At 54.2% G+C, this 10,921-nt stretch overlaps 1 protein-coding gene across 1 annotated transcript; it reads left to right on the forward strand.

Annotated features, from left to right (window-relative positions):
- Window positions 1–5,366: 5,366 nt before the first annotated feature.
- LOC127318784 (WAT1-related protein At5g07050) lies at window positions 5,367–7,333 on the forward strand. Its single transcript, XM_051349260.1, has 4 exons — window positions 5,367–5,685; window positions 5,785–5,847; window positions 6,032–6,148; window positions 6,251–7,333. The coding sequence occupies exons 1-4, from the start codon at window positions 5,492–5,494 to the stop codon at window positions 7,041–7,043; spliced, it is 1,167 nt and encodes a 388-aa protein (XP_051205220.1). The 5' UTR covers window positions 5,367–5,491; the 3' UTR covers window positions 7,044–7,333.
- Window positions 7,334–10,921: the final 3,588 nt, after the last annotated feature.

The raw sequence follows: 10,921 nt of genomic DNA on the forward strand, positions 1-10,921 counted from the left end.
TTGGAAAACAAAGACAGCCAAAGACGCGAAGTTCAGAGTAGTTGGGATGACTAAGGTAAAGAGAGTAGAATGGTGTAGAGTTTGTGTTGGACTTGTGAGGCCGAATGTTAAGTAAGTAGGTGGATGTGCGTAAGGCTTCGGCCCAGAATTTTGGTGGCATGGAGGAGTGGATTAAAAGGGTGCGAATGATGTCGTTTATTGTGCGAAGCGAGCGTTCTGCCTTGCCGTTTTGAGGTGAAGTGTATGGGCATGAAAATCGGAGAAGAATGCCATGTTGAAGAAAGAAGTTTCGGTTTTGAAAGTTATCAAATTCTTTGCCGTTGTCACATTGGATAAATTTAATGGGAAGAAAGAAGTGTGTGGCGACATATTTGTGAAAGTTTAGGAAAATGGTGTGTACGTCTGATTTGTTGCGTAAAGGAAAAGTCCAGACAAAGTGTGTGAAATCGTCTAGAACGACTAGATAATATTTAAAGCCAGAGACACTAGTATGGGGAGATGTCCATAAATCGCAGTGCAAAAGTTCAAAAGGAAAGGTACTAGCAGTAGTAGAGGAACTAAAGGGTAAGCGAACATGTTTTCCTTGCTGACAAGAGGGACACATGGAGGTATTATGACTATCCTTATTACAATGTATTGAAAATTCGCTAAGTATAGAAGACAAAGTAGCGTTGTGGGGGTGGCCGAGACGGTGATGCCAGAGGTCGACGGACGCCGCCATGGAGGTGGGTGGGTCGTGGGTGGCGGCGCCATGGAGAGTGTAGAGGTCGCCGGAGCTATTGAACCGAGCGATCTCCGCTTTGGTCTGGTAGTCCTTCACAGATAAACCAAACGGATCAAATTCCATAGAAACAAGATTGTCACGGGTGAACTGACGAACAGAAATTAAGTTTTTGATTAGCGCGGGTGCAATAAGGACATCACGTAGGAGGAGTTGTTTGGTGGGTGTAGGTATGGTGGTTTGGCCGGTCCAATATATAGGTATAGTAGTGCCGTTTCCTAGGACTATGGATGAAAGTGGTGTGGTGGAAAAATTTGACAGCATATTACTAGAAGCAGACATGTGACTAGAAGCACCGGAATCCAGTCCATACCTGAGTTTCCCTGGGCAGCGAAGTTGTTCATGGCCTGCAAGAACGCAGATTGGTCCCAGCTCGGTGAAGGAGCGGAGGTCGGTTGATGCAGCGGGGCAGTTGGAGCAGGCGGCATGAGGACAGGCGAAGGCTGAAACATCTGGGGGTGCTGATATGGCATGTATGGCATCCCCCCGTCGTGGTAGGCCGGGGCGGCGTGGTAGGCGTTCGGCGGGGCGCGCTGGCTGAGGAGTCCAGGGGAACCAGTGTGGGGGCGAAGACCCGGCGCCCAGGCACCCGTGTAAGCTGGAGGAGCGCCGATCGGAGAGGGGGCCGCCCAGGGCATGGACCAAGCCTGAACCATGCCGGTCCAGGGATCATGAGGAGGGTGCCAGGTAGGCGGCGCGGCAGGTGCTGGCGCAGGCGACGGTACCGCCGGTGGCGGGCGCCAAGCGGGAGGAGCGGCGGGCGCTGGCGCGGGCGTAGAGGCGGCTGGTGGAGTGGCAGATCGCGGCGGCCAGTACATCGGATTCTTGCCCTTGTAGTTGGGGCTGGGACGCCAGCCAGGGGGAGGCTGCCCGGCCGAGGCTGGAAACGGTACCGGGGGTCCTGCCGCGGCAGTGGGCTGGCTCGTCGGGCCTGCTGGTGCAGGAGTAGGCAGCAGGGGCGGCCGGGTGGAGGCGGCGAAGACGTGAGGCCGCGCCTCCCGCCGTGTGAGGTCATCATCGGCGTTCTGCAGCAGGGACCGGATCTCCTTGAAGGAAGGGCGAGGCTGCATGAAGGGAATCATGGCCGCTTGAGGCTTGAACCGGTCGCCGAGCCCTTGGAGAAGGATGTTGATAAGCTGGCGATCAGGCATAGGATCGCCTAGTTCGTGGAGCTCATTCGCCATCATCTGGATGCGCTGACAGTAGACGCTGAGCGAGGAGTCCCCCTGAGGGGTGTTGCGGATCGCGGAGTGGAGGTTGTTGATCCGGGCGTCAGCGTTGTCCTGGAAGAGCTGGCGCAGGGACGCCCAGAGGGCGGCGGCGGTGGCGGCCTCACGGAAAACGAGATTGAAAATCTCCGTGGACACGCGTGTGTAGATCCATTGGATGATGGCGAGATCATCTGTGGTCCAGCGAGCGTCGTCAGGACGAGGGGCGGCGTCGGCGGCGATGTGGTGACGGAGGTTGCAGCGCCCGAGGTGAACCTCAAAGAGGTGGCGCCAATGGTAGTAGTTGTGTTGGGCAAGATCTAAAGTAATAGGTATGAAGGGGGTGACATCGGCTATGGTGTCTGCGTAGGAGAGAGGAGTAGCCGTGGGAGGGGTAGAAGAGGCCGAGGCCTTGGCGGCGGCGGCGGCCTTGGCCTGCTGGTCGAAGTAACCAGGCGGTGGCGGCGACGGCTTAGGTGGCGGCGCCATAGGTCAGGATCGATTAGTCTGATACCATGTAGGATTGTATTATGTCTCACAATTGATACAAAACTGTTTGGGGTATAAGGGATATAAATAGTAGAGCCAACCGACTAAGCCTAAAACCCTAGCTTGCGTTACAAGTCTAGCTTAACCGAAACATATAATCTAACAAGTTGCATGGAATTTTTGCATTAATGAACAACATCGATTATATACTAAAAGCAAAATACGGAACTAAAATAGAGACACCATGTTAATCCACATCACTTAAATTATTTTAACGGTTAGATCTAAAATTTATGGCTAGGATTTAACAAAATTTTAATAGTTACGTACGTAAAAAGCAGTTCAGTTGACACACTAAATATCAGTTTGGTTGGCACGATCAATTCCCTAAGGAAACTGTCGGGCCATGTTTCCACGTAAGTCATATAACAATGGGCAGTCCATGTGGTGTATGGGAGGATAAAAAGAAATTCCTGATTTAATAAATGTAGTACTATTTGTGTTACAACGTGTGTTCTATTTTGTTATACCAATCTAGCTACGGCCTTAAAAAACGTGGAGGTCTGTCTTCACTGGATATTATGCCATAAAATAGAGGTACACTTTGACACGTTATTATAATACATAACCCGCAAAAAAATTATGCCAATAAAAAGAATGGGACGATCAGCTTTTCCTTTGTATTATGAACATGATAAGTTATTTGCAAAAAAGGGAATGATCAGATATTCCTTTCACGTAACAATCTCCCTATCAAAAACATGTATCCAAACCGTAATATTTGTATATGACTATTAAAACTAATCTCACATTAAATTATAACTGTATATTTTAGATCCAACTATAAATCTAATTTAGATATCGTTTGACATGGTGTTTTTATTATATCTCCGCCTATGTATGGAAACCATCATTAACACATGTGACCGAGTACACGACAGCTGCATCTAGCTTCCTGAGCTCTGAGGTGCTTCCATTAAAGCAAGGGATGATTTTGATTAGTATGTGACTGACATCGACGATAACGACTAGGACCAACTTCCATGACGAGATAGGCGTGGACGGTTCTAAAATTCCGTTGGGGTATTCCATGGTGGACTTCCGTGATGGTTCGAGGCGCGTTTGGGTTGCAGTGGTGACAAGTGGGACGCCCGTCGCCAGGTTCAGATCCTGGTCATCACCCAAAATCACGCGCGTTCTATCAACGGTGCAATGGCAGAAAAATGTTCATGATCATGGGGTACGACGTGTAGGTGGGGGAGATGGAGACCAGCACGGTCATGTTCATGTTCGCCTGGCTGGTAAACTTGTCCAACGTGATGGTGGGCATGCACGGGGACAGGCTGACCAACATGGTGTCCCCCCCCCCCCCCCCCCCGCCGGCTTGTACTGATCTAGGTGATGCCCTATGACGGGTTGTAGTGGGTCGCTCACCGCACTTTCTGGGAGCCATCGGCGAACATGCAGATCCACTACATGGAGTACATGATCCAGCTTGATGAGACGACATTGAGCGAGCAATACCCAAGGGCCACCCAGTGCATGCATATAATTGCAGATCTATTGGCGGTGAAGGATGAGAAATTGGATTTTAATTCCTCCATGCAAGTGTATTATTTCCTTATTTTGGTATTTCAGTATTTCAAATTTCATTTATTTTCATAGTTCATATTTCTATTTGAGATATCATAATTGATCTCTAATAAGCATGGCATGTTATCATTTGAGTTAGAAAAGGCACACACACGTTGTTAAAACACGAAAAACACCTATATGATTTTTTTAATATAAGAAGTCTCCCAATAGATCGATTCGATATTTAGGTAATTTAGTAGTTATATTGAACAAAAAACAGTTTAACTACATACTACCCACGCAAATGCTAGGTCATTCTCTTACAAAGTCAAAATTAATAAATTCACATTCTTAGTGTATGGGCATATGGAATAGTGAATTCAAATGGGGTCAAGCTTATCAATGTACTAAAGTAGATAAATTCATGTAGCGTGTGGTGGATACTGCATCAAATTATTTTCAGTCATATAATTTATATGTGAAGAACATATTAAATTAAAGATGACTCCCTCGCATTCGCGAGGGCCACCTTGCTAGTTGTAAGAAAAACAAATCTAATCAATTCATCTCAGGAAAAGATAGTGGCCTTATAGAGATAATTTTTTTTTGTAGTGGCCTTGTATTTAAGAATGAAAGGAGTACATCTTTTAGCTAGAAGAAAACCAACATAAGGCTGGATGGTTAGGACTATGGTTGTAATTAACTCGGTCCACACATTCCCAAATTTGATATTAGGTGTCTCATTAGGGCATAATATTTTTCCAGTGAGAAACAAAGTTCAAAATTTCGTCACTCTGGGCATTTTATTGTAGTTCGTGTGAGTATATGCATCTACATTATACTTCGGTTCCTCAAAAGAAACTTTTAGCTTGGTGGTGTGCCTACGCACAAACCATAAGCCACCTGCCGGCGCGTAATTGAGTATTTAAGTGCTTTCCGCAAACACTATGCAAGATACAGATCTGCATACCGTATATGTGTACTATATGCATGTGCATACAGGAAAATATCGTTGCGAAATGAAAATCTATCAAAGACAAACGGTAGTCACGTACTCACGTGCGTGCAACACGCGGCTTAAAGCCATATGCATGATGATCGGCATAGTTAGCAGCAAAGGATTCTTCTACCCCTTTGTCCATAAAAAATACCGGGCCGGAGTTCGACTCGGCAGCCACTACGCGGAGCTATGCTGAAATATTTGTGGAATCTACGAATCCCAAAAACATTTGGTGAAATTAGCCCCCCCACGCCCCCCGCTAACCCTATATATATAGTGGTGGAGTCTCCCCATTTCAACTCATAGGCTCTTGCTTGGTTCACTCATTCCTTGACTTGTGAACTTACCCTGCCTATTCAGCTCATAGCTAGTCACTTGCTATCTAGGGTTTCAGAGTAGAGCTAGGGAGAAGAAATTAAGTCCAACAGTTTGGTCGCTATGGCTTTCTCTGGTGGTTTCATGGAGAAGGCCAAGCCTTACTTCGCCATGATCGCCTTGCAGTTCGGCTATGCCGGCATGAACGTACTCACCAAGGTCTCCCTCAACGGCGGCATGAGCCACTACGTGCTTGTGGTGTACCGCCACGCCTTCGCCACTGTCGCCATTGCTCCCTTCGCCCTCATCCTCGAGAGGTAGCTAACCATTTTGTGTTAATTACCAGCGTGGCATGACCAAGCTTTTGTTGCCATATACATTTTGTCTAACGAAGCTGCTGATATGCAAATTTGCAGGAAGGTGAGGCCGAAGATGACGTGGTCTATCTTTTTCCAGATCTTCGTCCTTGCTCTCCTCGGGTACGATTTTTGCCTGCCTCTCTGGATAACTGCATCATGTCATTGATCAGCTTCCGTCCAAATTTGAAGCTCCAGTACTACGTACTATGGAATGGAGGATTGTGGCATCTACAACTGAAACATGAGATGATCATATCTGAAAATGACACGCTCACTTACTTTCACTTGTTGTTGATTACTGCAGACCGGTGATAGATCAAAATTTCTACTATGTCGGCTTGAAGTACACAGGGCCAACGTTCGCCTGCGCGATGAGCAACATCCTACCTGCGATGACCTTTGTCATGGCGGTTATCTTCAGGTACGTACGATTGATTTCTTTAGCTACCAACTTAGTTCATACGTTGGATACGACAAAACGTTACTTAACTTTGCATGCTGTTTGACTGTGATGGATATACAGGATGGAGAAAATAGAGCTGAAGAAGGTGCGGTGCCAGGCCAAGATCTTCGGCACGGTGGTGACGGTGGCCGGCGCGATGCTGATGACGCTCTACAAGGGCCCGCTCATGCACCTGGCGTGGACCAGGCACTCTCAGGCCAGCGGCGGTGGGGAGGCGCCCGCCGTAGTCGACCCCACCGGCAAGGAATGGTTCCTGGGCTCCCTCTTCGTCATCATCGCCACCCTCGCCTGGGCCTCCCTCTTCATCCTGCAGACCCACACCATCAAGCAGTACACCGCCCAGCTCTCCCTCACCACGCTCATCTGCTTCGTCGGCACCATCCAGGCCGTCGTGGTCACCTTCGTCATGGAGCGCCGCCCCTCCGTCTGGACCATCGGCTTCGACATGAACCTGCTCGCAGCCGCCTACGCCGGCATCGTGACGTCGAGCATCGCCTACTACGTGCAGGGGCTGGTGATCAAGAAGACTGGGCCAGTCTTCGCGTCGGCTTTCAGCCCGCTGATGATGATCATCGTGGCGGTCATGGGGTCCTTCATCCTCTCCGAGAAGATATACCTCGGGGCCGTGCTGGGCGCCGTGGTGATCGTCGTCGGGCTCTACGCCGTCCTCTGGGGCAAGCACAAGGAGACGCAGGAGAAGGAGGCAACGCCGCTGCCGGTGGCCACCAATGGACACGGTGCCACGAACACGGAGATGATCGGCGCCGCCGGTGCCCGAAATGATCGTGACGCGACCGGGCCGACGAGGCCGGCCTCCAACGGACGTGGAGGTGGATCAGCTAGTGCAGTCTGATGGGCTGAGATCTCCAATAATTTGTGCTCCTGACATGAGAAGACGTCGTCGTACGAGTGGCAACTTTGAATTGCTCATCCACGACGCACGCACTGGTGCCCATTCGGATTGGAGCTAGGTTTTTTGCTTGGAATGTTGCCGTTCTCCGTGGAACTCCCATGAAGAAATCTCTGCATTTCAAACACGCCAAACCATAGCCACCATCAAGGGCCAGTGGTGGCTCACATTTTTGCTTATAACTATGTTTGATTGATCAATATACTACACTACATATACTTTTTTGTTACTTCTATCTCTCTCACCACCGAAGAGTGATGGTGTGTTTTGCCTTCCCTATTTTACTTTTGCTTCAGCGGGCTCCCTTCTCCCTAAACGTAACACATCAACGATCCAGAATTCCAGATCGGTCCATATGTATCTCCATGTGGTCGTCGATCTAAATGACCATGGACTTGACGAAATATTTCTCTTACCTTTGAATCCGGAATAATATCCGGCGCCGGATAATTAATCACATAAGAGCTCAAGTTAGGTTTTGATGAATTTTATTTGTTTGCATGAATGCTTCCTAAATAAAAGCAATCTATCGGAATAGGAGATGAGTAGCTCTGGGAGCTCTGGCGCTCGCGTGGGCGACAGCCTGTCGCCGGCGCCCGACCGCTCGTCGGCCAGCGCCGCCCCTCTCTTAGCCTTAGGCAACGTTCCTCCTAGCCTCCTGCTTCCTCCACCCACCTCCGCGCACACCGTGTCGCTGCTGGCAGCGTCGCTGGGCGCCTCCGCCGTCGCCTCGACGGTAGAGGCACCTGCGACCGGAGCTTCTGGTGCCGACGCTACCCCTCCCCGTGCGGCCACTCCAACTGACGTCCCGGCGATCGTGGCGGTGCTGCGCCTGCGCGCGTGGCGGCTCCCGCGTCCAGACGGGCCGGCGTTTCGCGCCCCTCGCCAGGTGCGCGTTTCCTCGACTCAATTCTTTCCTTGTTCCATTCCTTGGTTGCAAACCCGATCGGTGGTTCGTGCGAGTTCGTTCGCTTTTGGATTACACCGGCCAGCCTTTCCCCCCGGATTAACAAACACTGTGTTGCCAACGCCCTGAATTACAACTTCACGGTCTCGTCGGACTGTTTCCTGGTGCGGAGCCACGGCGGCGCTAGGTTCTCCGCACTGGCTGCTTCGCCTGCCATTAGAGAGTTCATCCTTGCCTCTAAGAGTTTCCGTCTAGGGAAATCCCTGTTCCTGCTGCACCGTGATGGCCGCGCGGCGGCGGCGGCGGTCGCTGCCCTCCCCTCGTGGCCTCCTTGCTGGGATCTGGTGCCCTTCCGCGGCGGCGGTGACGGCGGTCAAGCTGCGCTTGGTTCCCCGGCAACGGTGGACGAGAGCTGCATCGCCCGTGCATGCGGTGGAGAGGGCCCCACCGTTTTGGAGGTTTCTGCCGACGTTGCGGTTGACGTGGAGGACGACCGGTCAAACGCCTTCGGGCTCGTCTCTGGGCCCACCGACGCTCCTGGGCCTACGTATCCCTCCACGGCATCTTCTGGTCGTCCTTTCTCCCTCTTCTCATCGGTCTCTCCCCCTTCTTCCCCAAATCGGAACAGCACCCAGCCCATCCCCTATCCCCTGCTCGCCTGTGAGCTAGCTCCCCTTCCCGTGTCTCCGCTCCCCTTTTCAGAGACGCAGGGCAGCGACCGCGCTCGTGAAGTCTTGTCTTGGCCGCCCTCTTTTTCCCCGCCCTCCCAAGGTCAGCGCGTGCCCCCGTTTCCCGGCGGCGAGCGAATCTCGGATGAGGACAGCTCTGGCTCTCAGCTGCGGGCTCCGTGCTCTGACCGGTCCGTCGCTGGCTCCCCCGGACCGAGCTCGGGAGCTACCTCTCTGCCGCTCTCCTATAAGGACGCCCTCCTCTCCCCTTCGCCTCCGCACCGTCGATCTGCTACACCTCGCCGCCTTGTCTTCTCGCCGGTCAAGGGGAAGCGCCTGTGTTTCCGGTGCCTCTCCGCCCACCACTGCGTCTGCGACTGCAGAGATCCTCTCCGCTGCGCTGCGTGTGGGCGCTCCGGCCACAAGAAGAAGACATGTGAGTCTCCTCCGCTCACCTTCTCCCGATCTGCTCCTAACCTCTCAACCTTAGCTCACACCTCTCCCCTCCCCAGGTTGCGCCGCTCCCTTGCCCGGACCTCGCCACCGCCGTCTCCTCGCTCTGCTGCGGCTGCGGGCACCCCCTTGCAGCAGTCCGCGGCCGTGGGTTCATGACGCGCCCTGCCACCCCGTACCCCCATGCCGAGGCTGCTGCCCTGGCTCCTGCCGTCGACGGTCAACGTTCGGTGGCCCGCGCCCACCGCGGCCCGCCCACCTTCGCGCCAATCCCCTTCACCTCGCCCCCAGCGATGGTTGCCTCCGCCTCGGCCCCTCGGCGTCAGGAGGTTGCTGAAGTGTTCCTTCCCCGCTCGATTGGTCCTAGCTGCAAAAAGCGCTTCGCCTTCGCCTGCGTCGAACCTGCCACGGCTTCGCCGGGGTTCCTCCTGCGTCGCGCCTTGGAGCAGGAAGGTGGAAACCCGCATGTGGCCCTCGCCGCCAGTGATTTCGGCGCCCTCCTAGTCGTCTTCGCCTCTGCGGACGACAGGGAGGCCACGCTCTCCCGCTTTCCCCTGAGGCTGGACGGACACACCATCTCGCTGGAGCGACCGGAGGACGGCTGCAACAGGGCGGCGTGGGCCTCATCGCGCTTTGCCCTCCTGTCCGCCACTGGCTTCCCGCCGGAGCTGTGGGACGAGGCGTCGATCCGCGCAGCTTTCAGCACCATCGGAAGTGTGTGCTGCGTGGATCCCCTCTGTCTTTTGGAGCTGGACTACTCCGCGCTCCGCCTGGTCGTCAAGATGGGAGCTGCCGGAGACGTGCCGCCGGTTCTCCTCCTCCACGACGCCTACGCCAGCTGTACCACGGAGGTCCGGGTGCACGCTGTCCGCATCTGGGATGGTGAAGACGACGGCTCTTCCCCGCTCTGCATCCACTTCGACAGCGCCTCCGGCGGCGCCCCTCCCCGCCCCGCCCCGCGCGATGGCCGCCACCCCTCAAGGATGAGCGACATCGATGAGGGCTCGGTTCAAGGTGGCTCGCCGATGAGGGACGCTCCGCCGCCGGGCTCCTCTGTCCTTGGCCTGTGGAGCCGTATCGTGGCTCGGCGCCAAGCAGACATGGCGCGTGCTGCCGCCCTCGACTCCATTGATGGCCTGCCGGCGGACACCGCCGCTCCCCTTCCCCCGCCATGCGAGGCTCCCCCGGTCGAACTCTGGGATCGCATCCTTGCCCGTCGCCTGGCCGGCCAGTTCCGTGAGACTGGGCTGAGCGCTGATCAGGTAACCCAACCCCGGTGCTCCCCTTGCTCCCCGTGTTCCCCCTTGCACCCCACGCTCACTCTCGGCTCTTCTCTCCCTCGCCTGCAGTGGTACGACACCTTGCAGATGCCTGCCACCCCTCTCGTGCCCGACTCCAACGACGAGGAACCCCCCGTGCCCCCGCCAACCGCGCCTGCCGAAGATGCTGGGGCTGTGCATGTGGGGGCCGTCCCTGCCATGCCGCCCTCTGGTGTGGTGGACGATGACCACGCCCCTGCGCTCCCCCTTGACGGTGGCATGGACGAGCACGAAGACTCGGCGCGCAAGCAACGCGTTCGCCAGAAGCGGGCTGTGGACTCCGCGTTCAGGGCGCGGCGCAGCTCTCGCCTCGCCGTGAAGGAGGCCCCCATGTTCGTCAGCATGGTGAACAAAGCCAAGGCGATGAAGGCGTCGCGGTTCGACCTCACCGGCGGCTCTCCTCGCCTCCGTTCTGCGGCGGAGGCAGCAGGGTTCGCCTCCTCCTCGGCGCCTGGACCGATTCCGGTGCCAAAG

This window comes from Lolium perenne, chromosome 1 (genome assembly GCF_019359855.2).
Source record: "Lolium perenne isolate Kyuss_39 chromosome 1, Kyuss_2.0, whole genome shotgun sequence".
In the NCBI taxonomy this organism is placed as follows: domain Eukaryota; kingdom Viridiplantae; phylum Streptophyta; class Magnoliopsida; order Poales; family Poaceae; genus Lolium; species Lolium perenne.

Excerpts from the sequence above, each read along its gene's own strand:
- LOC127318784 (XM_051349260.1), top strand. The coding sequence starts at position 5,492 with ATGGCTTTCTCTGGTGGTTTCATGGAGAAGGCCAAGCCTTACTTCGCC. Across the intron at positions 5,848-6,031 it reads TTCGTCCTTGCTCTCCTCGG|ACCGGTGATAGATCAAAATT; the intron begins GTACGATTTTTG and ends TGATTACTGCAG. Across the intron at positions 6,149-6,250 it reads GTCATGGCGGTTATCTTCAG|GATGGAGAAAATAGAGCTGA; the intron begins GTACGTACGATT and ends ATGGATATACAG.